The sequence below is a fragment of the Ovis canadensis genome, chromosome 17, assembly GCF_042477335.2.
Source record: "Ovis canadensis isolate MfBH-ARS-UI-01 breed Bighorn chromosome 17, ARS-UI_OviCan_v2, whole genome shotgun sequence".
In the NCBI taxonomy this organism is placed as follows: Eukaryota; Metazoa; Chordata; class Mammalia; order Artiodactyla; family Bovidae; genus Ovis; species Ovis canadensis.
In genome coordinates, this window is record NC_091261.1 from 22,973,043 (window position 1) to 22,989,181 (window position 16,139).

Sequence of the window (16,139 nt, forward strand, 5' to 3'; positions counted from 1 at the left end):
ATAGATGTTTTTCTCGAACTCTCTTGCTTTTTCCATGATCCAGCAGATGTTGGCAATTTGATCTCTGGTTCCTCGGCCTTTTCTAAAACCAGCTTGAACATCTGGAAGTTCATGGTTCATATATTGCTGAAGCCCAGCTTGGAGAATTTTGAGCATTACTTTGCTAGCATGTGAGATGAGTGCAATTGTGCAGTAGTTTGAGCATTCTTTGGCACTGCCTTTCTTTGGGATTGGAATGAAAGCTGATCTTTTCCAGTCCTGTGGCCACTGCTGAGTTTTCCAAATTTGCTGGCATATTGAGTGCAGCAAGTTCACAATATTATCTTTCAGGATTTGAAATAGCTCAACTGGAATTCCATCACCTCCACTAGCTTTGTTCGTAGTGATACTAAGGCCCACTTGCTAAGGCCCACTTGACTTCACATTCCAGGATGTCTGGCTCTAGGTGAGTGATCACACCATTGTGATTATCTGGGTCATGAAGATCTTTTTTGTATAGTTCTTCTGTGTATTCTTGCCCCCTCTTCTTAATATCTTCTGCTTCTGTTAGGTCCATACCATTTCTGTCCTTTATCGACCCCATCTTTGCATGAAATGTTCCCTTGGTATCTCTAATTTTCTTGAAGAGATCTCTAGTCTTTCCCATTCTGTTCTTATCCTCTATTTCTTTGCATTGATCGCTGAAGGTGGCTTTCTTATCTCTTCTTACTATTCTTTGGAACTCTGCATTCAGATGCTTATATCTTTCCTTTTCTCCTTTGCTTTTTGCTTTTCTCCTTTTCACAGCTATTTGTAAGGCATCCCCAGATAGCCATTTTGCTTTTTTGCATTTCTTTTCCATGGAGATGGTCTTGATCCCTGTCTCCTGTATAATGTCAAGAACCTCATTCCATAGTTCATCAGGTACTCTATCTATGAGATCTAGGCCCTTAAATCTATTTCTCACTTCCACTGTATAATCATAAGGGATTTGATTTAGGTCATACCTGAATGGTCTAGCAGTTTTCCCTACTTTTCTTCAACTTAAGTCTGAATTTGGTAATAAGGAGTTCATGATCTGAGCCACAGTCAGCTCCTGGTCTTGTTTTTGCTGACTGTATAGAGCTTCTCCATATTTGGCTGCAAAGAATATAGTCAATCTGATTTCAGTGTTGACCATCTGGTGATGTCCATGTGTAGAGCCTTCTCTTGTGTTGTTGGAAGAGGGTGTTTGCTATGACCAGTGCATTTTCTTGGCAAAACTTTATCAGCCTTTGCCCTGCTTCATTCCGCATTCCAAGGCCAAATTTGCCTGTTACTCCAGGTGTTTCTTGACTTCCTACTTTTGCATTCCAGTCCCCTATAATGAAAAGGACATCTTTTTTGGGTGTTAGTTCTAAAAGGTCTTGTAGGTCTTCATAGAACTGTTCAACTTCAGCTTCTTCAGCGTTGCTGGTTGGGGCACAGACTTGGATTACCGTGATACTGAATGGTTTGCCTTGGAGACGAACAGAGATCATTCAATGGAATGCTATTTTCAAATGTTTATGTACTGTTGCGATGATAAGGTAAGACTGGAGTGTCCTGTTTATCTTTATGTAGTTTTTTCTTTCAAAGTCTATGTATTTTCACCTGAAAAGGTGATCATTTTTGGTTTGAGAAAAGTAAAAAAACACACGGCTATGCAGCTTTAATTAGACTACCTTTTTTAAAAAGATATTTATTTTTAAATTTTTATTTACTTTTTTGGCTGCACTACGCAGCATTTGAGCTCTTAGCTCCCCAACCAGGGATTGAACCTGTGCCCCTGGAAATGAAAGTGCAGAGTCTTCACCACGGGACCACCAGGGAAGTCCCAGTCAGATTATCTTATGTCACCATTTCTGCTACTTCCATCTCAAGCTACTGCTTTCTTTTGCTATTCGAAGTATGATAGAGTATTTATGAAGGTGAGGAGAAAAGCCTTTGCACCTATATGGAAATAAAGACCACTGTAAATAAATTCTTTATACCTTATTAATACTTTACACCTGCTAGTACTTACCTTTAACAAAGTTCTTAGACTATAAAAAAAGATAATGCACTGACATGGATTTAATCTTGAACTCTGCAAGTATGAATTTTATTTTATGGTTAACCTTTTCATTATAGTGAATCAAAAACTGTGAATGTTACCAGCTAAATTTCTCAATGGGTGGTAATAGGAATTGCTATCTACCTGTCTGCTGATCTAAAGCCCCTAAAATATGATGATGATATCTTTATTTTTTTTAGCATTAAACCCACAGGATATAAAACCACCCTTCCACAAAGCATGCTGAATTTCCCCCTTCACAACACGCATTACCCTGTAATGGCCTGTGTGCACCTATTTTCCTCACAAGATATAAAGTTCCACAAGGCCAAGAGGACTGTGTCTTATTCACCATTAAATAACACAGCATGTCCTTTGCACAGGGTCTCGCTGTATGTGCTAAAATACTTGTTAAATGAGTAATTGCATGTGAGATGCTTAAATCATAAAGAGAAGGGAAGAAAAAGCTTTCCTGAGTATTTATACAGCATGCTTTATGTTTCCCTTAAATGACCCTTTTGGGAACTAAGTTTATCCATTTTACCTCTGATGAGCTGCAAATTAAGCTTTGAGTGACTGCATGACCTCCAATCAGTAAGTAATTGCCCAGCACCATGTGCAGCGTACTGGGCTAACTGCCGTGGGGAACCGCAGTATATCACAAGGTCCTTCTAAGAGCTTTCTGTGTAACTGACAAAGTAGTAGAAACAGGTGACAGGTTAGATAGGGCATGAAGATTTTTTTTCTTTAAGCTTAAAAGAAGTTACAACAATATGAGGAAATGAGTGAGCGAGACGTCATTTTCTGTACTTCGCAGGGGTTGAAGCAGGCAGGAAAGCCAACAGGAGGGAAAAGGGGCTGAGCCCCAGGTGTGACAGAGAAAGCACTGACATTGGCTTTTGCTTATCTTCAACTTCTGGCACTGTTCCCCTAGCTCTCTACGCACCCAGCTTACTCCTGGGGGACCTGGAAGCTAACTTCCTCTGGAAAACCCGACGACCCAAACCATTTCCCTCAGTCTCCACCTTGCCCCCTGAACTCTCTACTTCACTGATACCAAACTCAAATCTGGTTCAATTTGCCTCTAAACTGTAACAGAGAGCTGGCCCCAGGAGCCCCTGCTCTGCAATTTACAAAGAAACCAGTGATACTCACCACCACTAGTACAAGAAGGGCCCACGCCCCTGCTGTGCAGTTTATAAAGAACCTGTGATACTCACCACCACTAGTGCAAGAAGAAGGGTCCACAGCCAGCACAGATAATTTGTGTCCTCTCTCAGTGAGCATTTTTCCAAAATATTCTATAAAGGTTGATTTTCCAGCACCAGGAGGCCCAGACAATCCTACAGTGGAGAGTTTGTAATTTAATGAAATAAAATGAAATCAGCACAATAAGTTTCATTAGACTAAAATCTTAGGCTTCCATTTCTCCTAATTTATTAAAACCACCATTAATTCAGTTTAACATTTCCTAAAGCAGTAAATGAAAATCTACCTATTTATCTACTCCCTGAGTAACAGGGGTACACAGAGGAAATGATTCTGAGTTCCATACTTTCACCAGATTCACTTGTAACAATTACTAAATGTGATTTTCTTTTTTACTAGAATGTAGATCTTTGGGGGCTGATTTCATTTCCTATGTTGTTACTGTGCTCAATTTCTACAGTATCTGCCCACCTCTCACCACGATCAGCAATTATTCCACCCACCCCAATGCCATGTTCCCATTTGAAAAACAACTCTTTACTCCAGAAATTCCCAGTAACTGAGAAACTAACTTTCTATTTATGAAAGATAATTTTTCATCTCACCCATAATTCAAAGAAATAATATAAACTGAATCCTGGGGAAAAAACTATATGAAGAGAGAAATACCCCTATTTGGAGGGTCCATAGAGCTTAGAAGGTGAAAACACAAACTCTGCAGCCAGTTGGCCCGTTCTGTTTCTAGCCTTGCCTCTCATGAGATGTGTAATCTTGGGCAAGTCACTTAATCATTTTGTACGCTGAGTATTCTGTGCCATAAAATGGATGTAAGAGCACCTTTAGGTTATTGTGAGGATTAGATGAGTTAATTTTGCAATATGTTTAGAACAGCACATGGTGTCAAGAGAGATATATAACTATGTTCAATAAAAACTATAAAACATAAGGACTTAATTGTAACTACACTCAAAAGTATGCATGGCATATGGTATGCTTGGCTCCATACCATAATTTTGAGGGCAGGTCTCTGTCTTAATGGGTGCTGAATAAACATTTGTTGCTTTAATTTATGCTGGTGATAAAACAACTGCAACAAAGACCCAGGTTTATCTGGCCTCATAAGATCAAGAAGGAAGAACCAGAAGAGTGCTGTAAATTTCCATGAAATTAAAAGATGCTTGTTCCTTGGAAGAAAAGCTATAACAAGCCTAGACAGCATATTAAAAAGCAGAGACATTACTTTGCCAACAAAGGTCCAGATAGAAAAATTGATGCTTTCGAACTGTGGTGCTGGAGAAGACTCTTGAGGGTCCCTCGGACAGCAAGGAGATCAAACCAGTCAATCCTAAGGGAAACCAACCCTGAATACTCATTGGAAGGACTGATGCTGAAGCTGAAGTTCCAATACTCTGGCCACCTGATGCAAAGGGCCAACTCATCGGAAAAGACCCTGATACTGGGAAAGGTTGTGGCAGGAGGAGAAAGGGGTGACAGAGGATGAGATGGTTGGATGGCATGACCGATCCAATGGACGTGAGTTTGAGCAGACTCCAGGAGACGGTGAAGGATGGAGACGCCTGGTGTGCTACAGTCCATGGGGTTCCAAAGAGTCAGACACGACTGAGCAACTGAACAACAACAGTTAGGTGTGAGTTGCTCGTTAACTCTAGGTATTTCTGGACATTTTCTCTTCAAAGATTCTCTACAGCCAATAAGTAAACACTTGATCATAACCGGAATTTCTCTATGGGAGTTTGCTATTTTATCTGTCTACAATACATAATGATTATTAACATCCAGTGTAGTACCTTCAAAAAGAGACACCTCTCAGTGAGGGCAGAAGAATAAGATGTAGGAAAAATGTGGACTAGTACAAACAGCAGTTGGTGGGCTCTTTTTGAAATTATCTTTAAAGTATTCTGGCAACATTATCCCCAAAATCTAGGTTTTAGGCTCTATACTGCAAATAAACTGAGATATGAGTATAATGTAATGCCAATCCATTTTAAAGCATATTTACTCACTCCTCAAAAACGTTCTGCACTTTGTCCACCACTTCTACTTGTTTTAAGTGGGAGGGTTGGTTGGAATCACTTAAGTCTGCCATCATGAAAAGCACGCATCCTACCCAAAACTGACCTGCTTAATTCCTTCTGGTCAAACACATCTGCATTGTTCTAGACTCCACGATTTTGAAAATATAACAAGCTTATTTGCAATTACAGAAACAGGTCAACTGTTCACGAGATCAAGTGAACATTTTAGATAGTATATGAACATAAGAGTCACCTTTAAAATACATTTGGGTATTGAGATGACTATGCTTAGAGCCATTTCCGAAACTCTTAATAAAAAAGTATCTGACAGAAGTGAAACTGGCCTGGAGAAAGACTAATGAAACACCTAAGAAGCATAATTTCGAAATGTGATAAGGACAATTATGGTTGATATAATCCCAACCACAAGGAATTCACTTTAGACTATTAAGCAGAAATTCTGCTGAGAGAAGGGACGAAACCAGTGGACACTTCTTCCTACACCTGTTTCTACTCTGGAAGCCACAGCAAAGGAAGTGTTAGTCGCTCAGTCACGTCCAACTCTTGAGACCCCACGGACCATAGCCCGCCAGGCTCCTCTGTCCATGGATTTCTCCAGGCAACAATACTGGAGTAGGTTCCCATTCCCTTCTCCAGGGAATCTTCCCAACCCAGGGACTGAACCTGGGTCTCCTGCATTGGAGGCAGATGCTTTACCATCTGAGCCACTAGGGAAATCCATAGCAAGGTCTCTGCCAAAATAGAAATCTCATATTATTCACTTAAAATACAGAGCCTTGGTTCAAATGGCCATGGCATTTTCCCTCCACACCAATATAACAAGACTAATGTTTGCAAAGAAAAGGCCTCTAAAAGTCATTCCAAACTTCTGCAAGGAAAAAAAAAAATCCCCTTTAAATCATAAGCTATTTAGACTTATTTTAAAAGAAGAGAATTTTGAAAAATATGTACTGAAGAAAAAAAAAAAAAAAGACTGACCCACTCGAAATGCTAGTGGTTTTCCTTTATTTAATTTTTCTTGTTCTCTGTTGTGGGCTAATACTTTCTGAAGAAGCACCTGAGCTAACTCCTTTTTCCTGCTGTGTGTTGATTCTACAAGAGTTATGGCCTCTGCTAAACAGGCCCTTTGGCCTTGGATTAAACCAGCATAGAGCTTATCCACCAGTCTTTGTTCTTTATCAGAAAGTCCTTCTGTGTGTTCCTCTAAGGTTGTCTGCAAACATAATTTTCTTGTTAAACCATTCGACGGCAGCATCCACTTTGCCCAATGGAGTCCAGGAGAACTGAGCAGCTGAGCACACAGGACTCCAGATCCGAGGTGAGGACTTGGGTGAAAGATGAAGCGGTAATGTCGGAAAGGTGTTCTCAAAAGGCCTTTTAGGAAGTGCTGGTGAGGACGCTGGAGCAGCATGGGAATATTCATTGTGCTTGTAATTGAAGAAAACGCTGGATGGTTTTTGGTTCAGTGTGATTTGTGACTCCCTAAGAGAGGAAAAAAAAACAAACGTATTTCACCAATTCAACATCCAACTATGATATTAAAGTGGTGAAGTGGCAAGCTTAGTGTCCTCCCTAGATTCCAAAACACACAGAATCACGGATTTTGATAGTACAAAGGCATAAAAGTTTCTTTCCAAACTTAAGAGTGAAGACTCCCACCTTGTCCAGAGTTAATATTCAGAGTCACCCAAACCATGAAACTGTTGCTCTGCTGTGAAGTGCACAGCACATTAAACTTTTCTTTTAAACAAAAACCAAACTGACCCCCTCTCCCCCCAAAACCCACAACCTATTAGGATAGAAACTTTATATAATGGTTATTTTCTTCTGTCTGCAAACCTTTTATTTATCATAACAATTTCCTCAGATTGAATATACCTTATTTTGAAACTCATTCAATAGGTTAAAAAAAAAATCCCTTTTTTATTCATCTCCCCAAAAGCAAAGTGCCTAGTAATACAGGCGTTGAGGTATAAGTTTAGATCCATGTACATATTCAACGGGCTTCCCTGGTAGCGCAGCTGGTAGAGAATCCACCTGCAATGCAGGAGACCCTGGTTCGATTCTTGGGTTGGGAAGATGCCCTGGAGAAGGGACAGGCTGCCCACTCCAGTATTGAGGCTTCCCTGGTGGCTGAGATGATGAAGGATCCACCTGCAATGCAGGAGATGTGGATTCAGTCGCTGGGGTGGGAAGATCCCCTGAAGGAGGGCATGGCAGCCCACGCCAGTGCTTGTGCCTGGAGAATCCCATGGCCAGGGAAGCCTGGTGGGCCACAGTCCATGGGGTCGCAAGGAGTGGGACACAACTGAGCGACGGAGCGCAGCACAGCACGCATTCAACAGACTCACCTGGAACACAGACAGACGCCAGGGACGGTCTGACATTCCACAGAGACCACCACAACCACCGCCACAAGCCTTTGCGGGAAATGAACTGCGGGCTTTCTGGAACCCGATCCAGTGTGGGGATGCTCAAAGTATGGAAAGAACCACTTGGGTGCTTATGAAAACTACATACCCCAGCCCTAAGAATTAGAATCTCTGTGGGTAAGCACACTGAAGTCTGAACAACTATTGAACCGGACAGGGTGCTTTACTTAGATGTACTGGTATTCTGCTTCAGACTGTATTAGACAGTGAAGGCTCACTGGGCCCACTGAGAGTCAGGAGAGTGCAGAGGCTATGGGCCACGGCCCCTCGGCATCTCTGCCACTTGAGCAACAACGACCTTGGGCAAGCCACTTAACCACTGTGTGCCTCAGCTTCCTCTCGAGTTAAGAGAACAGATCAAGGACTAGGAAAGCTGTGAGAACAAAACGAGTTAATTCATATAGACAGCTGGGGACAGTGCCTAGCACAGAGTAAGCTTAATAAACTTTATTAGCTTAATAAACTTAATTAGCTTTTATTCTTGAGATGCCAACTTATAAAACTTTAGTAAAAAGTATGTCAGGCAAATGACATATAATACTTAAGTCTGCATTCATGAGTATTTTAAATTTTTGGTTTTCAAGTACCATGTAGCACAATGAAATAAATTACTTTATTGCCCTAAAGTACCTCTCTAAATTATATTCCAAGGCCAGCAGAAAATTAATTTTAACTAAATAACAGTTTTATTAGGAGAAAAAAGAAACATTTTAAGATTTTTTTATTGTTAGAACTATAACGGCTCATCATTTTTCTATTAGTCTTATTCTAAAAGTACAATTTAATTTAAAATGTGTAAAAATGTATCCAAAAGTTCAAAACATCCACTACTACCCTTCACAAAGGGTAAATTGTGAAGAAATACACAAAGAGACATTTAAAACAAAAACAGTTAAGAGGGACTCTCTTTTGGAAGCTCTCTTCGAGACGTTAAACACACTTCTCATCCACACCACTATCACTACCAGCAAACTGGACATGCACAGGCAAGGCGATCTTCTGAGCAGTACTACCGTCCACGCCCCATGCCAGGTTACAAGAATAACAGTGATGATAATGTTTTCGATGGTGGTGACAATGATATTTTATTATGCTCCAGTCACCGTACTATAAACTTCTATATTAGCACCCGAAGGCTGCTGTAACAAGTAACTGTAAACTCAGTGGATTAAACCCACAGAAACCTATCGTCTCATGGTTCTGGAGGTGGGAAGTCGGAGACCAAAATGCTAGGAGGACATCGCTCCCTCTGAAGGCTCTAGACGGAGACTCTTCCCTGCTCCTCCCAGCTTCCTGGGGCATCAGGGGCTCCTTAGCTCATAGTTAAGACTCCAATATCTGCCTCCTTCTTCACATGGCCTACTCTTTGTGTCTCTCTTCTGTGTGGGTATTTGTCACTGAATTGGGCCCATTCAGATAATCCAAGATGGTCTCATCCCAAGGTCTTCAACTTAATTATATCTGCAAAGATCCTTTTTCCAAAGACAATCACATTCTCCAGTTCCAGAGATTAGGACATGGACAAATCATTTTGGAGACCAACATTCACTCCATTACACCTCCTTTGGTGGACTGCCTCATTATCTTACCCTAAATGGTCTAAACCCAGCACTTCAACAGCTCATAGTACTTCAAACACTGTGTTCAGAGAAAGAGCAATGGACTGTGAGAACAGACAAGGTCATGGAAAAGAACTTTCCTGGGGCAGGAGAAGGTTCAAAGTCACCGAGGAGTCAATGGCGGGCCTGGGTGTGAAAGGTTAAATAAAGCTGCAGAAGGACGAGGCAGGCCTTCCAGGCTGAGGACGTACTTACAGAGGCTGAGCTTGGCCTCTACCACATCAGAGACGACTGAGGAACTCAAAGAAGCAGACACTGGGCATATGTATTGGGTTGGCCAAAAAGTTTGTTTGGGTTTTTCAGGCTGTTACAGGAACACGTGAATGACCTTCCTGGCCAACCCAATATATGGAACTAGTGCTGCCCGGGCGCAGGAGGGCCAAGAGGAGCTACTCCACATTCAAGGTCAGGAGGGGCAACCTTATCCAAGGTAAGGAGCAGTGCCTGCACTTTGCTGGAGCAGCCGTGAAGAGTTACCCCACATCCAAGGTAAGAGAAACCCAAGTAAGATGGTAGGTGTTGCAAGAGGGCATCAGAGGGCAGACACACTGAAACCATAATCACAGAAAACTAGTCAATCTAATCACATGGACCACAGCCTTGTCTAACTCAATGAACCTAAGCCATGTCCTGTGGGGCCACCCAAGACGGGCGGGTCATGGTGGAGAGGTCTGACACAATGTGGTCCACTGGAGAAGGGAATGGCAAACCACTTCAGTATTCTTGCCTTGAGAACCCCATGAACAGTATGAAAAGGCAAAATGATAGGATACTGAAAAAGGAACTCTCCAGGTCGGTAGGTGCCCAATAAGCTACAGGAGATCAGTGGAGAAATAACTCCAGAAAGAATGAAGGGATGGAGCCAAAGCAAAAACAATAGCCAGTTGTGGACGTGACTGGTGATAGAACTAAGGTCCAATGCTGTAAAGAGCAATACTGCATAAGAACCTGGAATGTTAGGTCCATGAATCAAGGCAAACTGGAAGTGGTCAAACAGGAGATGGCAAGGGTGAACGTCAACATTCTAGGAATCAGCGAACTAAAATGGACTGGAATGGGTGAATTTAACTCAGATGACCATTATATCTATTAGTGTGGGCAGGAATCCCTCAGAAGAAATGGAGTAGCCATCATGGTCAACAGAAGAGTCCGAAATGCAGTACTTGGATGCAATCTCAAAAATGAATGATCTCTGTTCATTTCCAAGGCAAACCATTCAACATCACAGTGATCCAAGCCTATGCCCCAACCAGTAATGCTGAAAAAGCTGAAGTTGAATGGTTCTATGAAGACCTACAAGACCTTTTAGAACTAACACCCAAAAAAGATGTCCTTTTCATTATAGGGGACTGGAATGCAAAAGTAGGAAGTCAAGAAACACCTGGAGTAACAGGCAAATTTGGCCTTGGAATACAGAATGAAGCAGGGCAAAGGCTAATAGAGTTTTGCCAAGAGAATGCAAACACCCTCTTCCAACAACACAAGAGAAGACTCTACACATGGACATCACCAGATGGTCAACACCGAAATCAGACTGATTATATTCTTTGCAGCCAAAGATGGAGAAGCTCTTTACAGACAGCAAAAACAAAACTGGGAGCTGACTGCGGTTCAGATCATGAACTCCTTATTGCCAAATTCAGACTTAAATTGAAGAAAGTAGGGAAAACCACTAGACCATTCAGGGATGACCTAAATCAAATCCCTATGATTATACAGTGGAAGTGAGAAATAGATTTTAGGGACTAGATCTGATAGACAGAGTGCCTGATGAACTATGGAATGAGGTTTGTGACACTGTACAGGAGACAGGGATCAAGACCATCCTCATGGAAAAGAAATGCAAAAAAGCAAAATGGCTGTCTGAGGAGGCCTTACAAATAGCTGTGAAAAGAAGAAAAGCAAAAAGCAAAGGAGAAAAGGAAAGATATAAGCATCTGAATGCAGAGTTCCAAAGAATAGCAAGGAGAGATAAGAAAGCCTTCTTCAGTGATCAGTGCAAAGAAATAGAGGAAAACAACAAAATAGGAAAGACTAGAGATCTCTTCAAGAAAATTAGAGATACCAAGGGAACATTTCATGCAAAGATGGGCTCGATAAAGGACAGAAATGGTATGGAGCTAACAAAAGCAGAAGATATTAAGAAGAGGTGGCAAGAATACACAGAAGAACTGTACAAAAAAGATCTTCATGACCAAGATAATCATGATGGTGTGATCACTCACCTAGAGCCAGACATCCTGGAATGTGAAGTCAAGTGGGCCTTAGAAAGAATCACTATGAACAAAGCTAGTGGAGGTGATGGAATTCCAGTGGAGCTGTTTCCAATCCTGAAAGATGATGCTGTGAACGTGTTGCACTCAATATGCCAGCAAATTTGGAAAACTCAGCAGTGGCCACAGGACTGGAAAAGATCAGTTTTCATTCCAATCCCAAAGAAAGGCAATGCCAAAGAATGCTTAAGCTACCACACAATTGCACTCATCTCACATGCTAGTAAAGTAATGCTCAAAATTCTCCAAGCCAGGCTTCAGCAATACGTGAACCATGAACTTCCAGATGTTCACTGGTTTTAGAAAAGGCCGAGGAACCAGAGATCAAATTGCCAACATCTGCTGGATCATGGAAAAAGCAAGAGAGTTCGAGAAAAACATCTATTTCTGCTTTATTGACTATGCCAAAGCCTTTGACTGTGTGGATCACAATAAACTGTGGAAAATTCTGAAAGAGATGGGCATACCAGACCACCTGACCTGCCTCTTGAGAAACCTATATGCAGGTCAGGAAGCAACAGTTAGAACTGGACATGGAACAACAGACTGGTTCCAAATAGGAAAAGGAGTATGTCAAGGCTGTATATTGTCACCATGCTTATTTAGCTTATATGCAGAGTACATCATGAGAAACGCTGGGCTGGAAGAAGCACAAGCTGGAATCAAGATTGCCGGGAGAAATATCAATCACCTCAGATATGCAGATGACACCACCCTTATGGCAGAAAGTGAAGAGGAACTAAAAAGCCTCTTGATGAAAGTGAAAGAGGGGAGTGAAAAAGTTGGCTTAAACCTCAACATTCAGAAAACTAAGATCATGGCATCTGGTCCCATCACTTCATGGCAAATAGATGGGGAAACAATGTTAACAGTGACAGACTTTTTTTTTGTGGGGCTCCAAAATCACTGCAGATGGTGACTGCAGCCATGAAATTAAAAAATGTTTGCTCCTTGGAAGGAAAGATATGACCAACCTAGATAGCATATTAAAAAGCAGAGACATTACTTTTCCAACAAAGGTCTGTCTAGTCAAAGCTTTGGTTTTTCCAGTGGTCATGGATGGACGTGAGAGTTGGAGTATAAAGAAAGCTGAGAGCCGAAGAATTGATGCTTTTGAACTGCGGTGTTGGAGAAGACTCTTGAGAGTCCCTTGGACTGCAAGGAGATCCAATCAGTCCATCCTAAAGGAAATCAGTCCTGAATATTCATTGGAAGGACTGATGTTGAAGCTGAAACGCCAATCCTTGGCCACCTGATGTGAAGAACTGATTCATTTTGCTGAGAAAGATTGAAGGCAAGAAGAGAAAGGGATGACAGAGGATGAGATGGTTGGATGGCATCACCAACTCAATGGACATGAGTCTGGGTAAACTCCGGGAGTTGGTGATGGACAGGGAGGCCTGGCATGCTGTGGTCCATGTGGTCGCAAAGAGTCAGACACGACTGAGCGACTGAACTGATTTTCCATGTTAGGATCCTCAAAGTTTGCCATGGAGTCTGACATACTGCAATTATTTAAAGAATGCTAATCTGATCTTATTTCATTTCCCACTTGCCTGTCACTCAAGACTGTATGGACCATTTCGAATACTTTATTGCACTTTATTCTCCCAGACAATTCCATGAGGACAATTGGATAGTTATTCTCATTTAATAAGAGAAACTAAGAGTGAGTTAGCTGACTACCGCCATAGCCGGTGGACTCAAACCCAGGTTTTTGACTCTCTGTGGCATTTTCTTCTCCATAAATTGTTTTAGAATAAAGGAGCTACCTTGGGAAATAGATGTTAGTAACTCTGTGCCTCCCAAAGTGCTAAGAAGCATTTTCAGTGCACAGTGATGGTGCACCATTAGGAGGAGCCAAAGAACAAGTTACATTGAAAATATTTAATTAACTTAATTAAAGAAATTTTAATTAATTCTTTAATTAGTTCTTACCATGACAATCTCTTACCCAACAGAGCTATGCTCTTCAAAAAGAGGAAAGTAACATAAAGAGAAAGAGAGAGAGAAACAAGATCATAAAGCATTCATTCAACAAAGTAGTTTAGCACTGGGGATGCAACAGCGATCTAACAGAACAATAGTTCTTGCCCCCATGAGGCTAAGATCCAAGTAAGGGAAACAGACAACAGGCTATGAATAAGAAGGTCAGTGTGGCTGCAGGTGAATGAGCAAGGGAGAGAGTGTAAGGGAGAAGGCCAAAGAGGGGGTCAGATATAGGGCCTTAAAGATGACTGGAAGGAATTCGACTCTGAGTGAGAGGGGAGGTCAAGGGACAGAGGAGAACCCAATTTGACTTCCCTTCAGATCTGATGCAAGAACAGAAAGGAAAAGAGCAGCTAAGAAACTACTGCAAAAATGCAGATGAGCTAACAGTGACCTCGACCAGGTAGGCTGGAGTTAGATGCTGGATGAATTCTGGAGGAGCTGGTAATATATGAGATATGGATGGGAGAGAAAGAGAACACTTAAGGATGAGGTACACGTTTTATCTTGCACCAACATCCACTGATCATAGAAAGAGCAAGGGGATTCCAGAAAAACGTCTACTTTTGCTTCATGAGTAAGCTAACGCCTCTGACTGTGAGGATCACAACAAACTGTGGAAAATTCTTAAAGAGACGGGAATACCAGACCATCTTAACTGCCTCCTGAGAAACCTGTATGCAGGTCAAGAAGCAACAGTTAGAACCGGACGTGTAACAATGGACTGGTTCAAAATTGGGAAAGGAGTACGTCAAGGCTGTATATTGTCACCGTGCTTATTTAAATTCTATGCAGAGTGGTGGCGGTGGTCGTTTAATCTTTAAGTTGTGTCCGACTCTTGCGACTCCAGGGACTGTAGCCTGCCAGGCTCCTCTATCCATGGGATGCTCCAGGCAAGTATAGTGGAATGGGTTGCCATTTCCTTCTCCAGGGCATCTTCCCAACCTAGGAACGGAACCCAAGTCTCCTGTACTTCAGGCAGATTCTTTACCAACTGAGCCCCTTCTATGCAGAGTATATCATGCTAAATGCTGGACTGGACAAATCAAAACTGGAATCAAGATTGTTGGGAAAAGTATCAACCACCTTAGAAATGCAGATAACAACACTCTAACGGCAGAAAGTGAAGAGGAACTAAACAGCCTCTTGAAAAAGGTGAGAGAGGAGAGTGAAAAAGCTGACTTAAAACTCAACATTCAAAAAACTAAGATCATGGCATCTGGTCCCATCACTTTATGGCAATTAGATGGGGAAACAATGCGAACAGTGACAGATTTAATTTTCTTGGACTCCAAAATCACTGCGGATGGTGACTGCAGCCATGAAATTAAAAGACACTTGCTCCTTGGAAGAAAAGCTAGACAAACCTAGACAGAGTATTAAAAAGCAGAGACATCACTTTGTTGACAAAGGTCCGTCTAATCAAGGCTATGGTTTTTCCAGTAGTTGTGTATGGATGTGAGAGTTGGACCATTAAAGGGGCTGAGCATCAAAGAATTAATGATTTTGAACTGTGATGCTAGAAAAGACTCTTGAGAGTCTCTTGGACTGCAAGGAGATCAAACCAGTCAATTTTAAAGGAAATCAACCCTGAATATTTGTTGGAAGAATTGGTGCTGAAGCTGAAGCTCCAATTCTTGGCCACCTGATGCCAAGATTCCACTCACTATGACTCTGATGCCAGGAAAGATTGAAGGCAGGAGGAGAAGGGGGCACCAGAGGATGGCATGGTTGGATGGCATCACTGACTCAGTGGACATGAGTTTGAACAAACGCCAGGAGACAGTGAAGGACATGGAAGGTCAGAGAAGCCTGATGTTCACAGGGTGGCAAGGAGTCGGACACAACTTGTGACTGAACAACAACAATACATATCAGTAGAATATAGATTTTGCTGTAACATTTAGAATAGTGATTTCTTACAACAATTTATTTGTAGTTTTTCTCAGAAAATCCATGCCAGCTATCTGACAAGCTTATGGCTTATATTGTAGGATTTATAACAATTTGGGATTGTAAAGTTCCCTGCCCTTTCATGCCAACAGAAATCTGAAAAGGTCTTTAAATGAAAAGAAAGAGCCAGGAAGAGGATAACATTTTAGGTCATTCATTCTTTGCCAAAACTAGAAAGCTATCCACATGTATATTATTCCAGAATTTTATACTTTCAAATCTCTCCCTGAGGGCTGATTTTCTTGGTGCTTCCAAACCCTCTGGACCTTCTGAAAGGCAGAGCAGCAGCTGCTACCTTTTACTCAATGTAGATAATGTGTGAGCTATTGAGCAGGCATTTCCTCAGCTAAGCCTCAGAACAGCAGACGAAAGTCCATTTCACAGGTGAAGCTCGTAAGGTGAGGCTGACCAACGCCTAACAACTAGTGGCAGAATCTGGGGAAACTGCAGATTTCATTGAGCCAGATCTATACAGTATCTAGATTCTTGCATCGGAGAAGGCAGTGGCACCCCACTCCAGTACTCTTGCCTGGAAAATGCCATGGACGGAGGAG

General features: G+C 41.8%; 1 protein-coding gene across 4 annotated transcripts in view; it reads right to left on the reverse strand.

Annotated features, from left to right (window-relative positions):
• Positions 1 to 16,139, reverse strand: part of MMAA (metabolism of cobalamin associated A) — a 32,387-nt gene that overhangs the window by 10,038 nt on the left and 6,210 nt on the right. For 3 of the 4 annotated variants that reach the window (XM_069556761.1, XM_069556762.1, XM_069556763.1), the window contains exons 2-3: positions 6,298 to 6,801; positions 3,274 to 3,396 (exon numbers count right to left, since the gene is read on the reverse strand). In XM_069556761.1, the coding sequence (XP_069412862.1) occupies positions 3,274 to 3,396; positions 6,298 to 6,742 (568 nt within the window). In that variant the 5' untranslated portion in view covers positions 6,743 to 6,801. Of the gene's footprint in view, positions 1 to 3,273; positions 3,397 to 4,502; positions 5,393 to 6,297; positions 6,802 to 16,139 lie in introns of those variants that run through there. The other variant, XM_069556764.1, reaches the window with a different exon arrangement.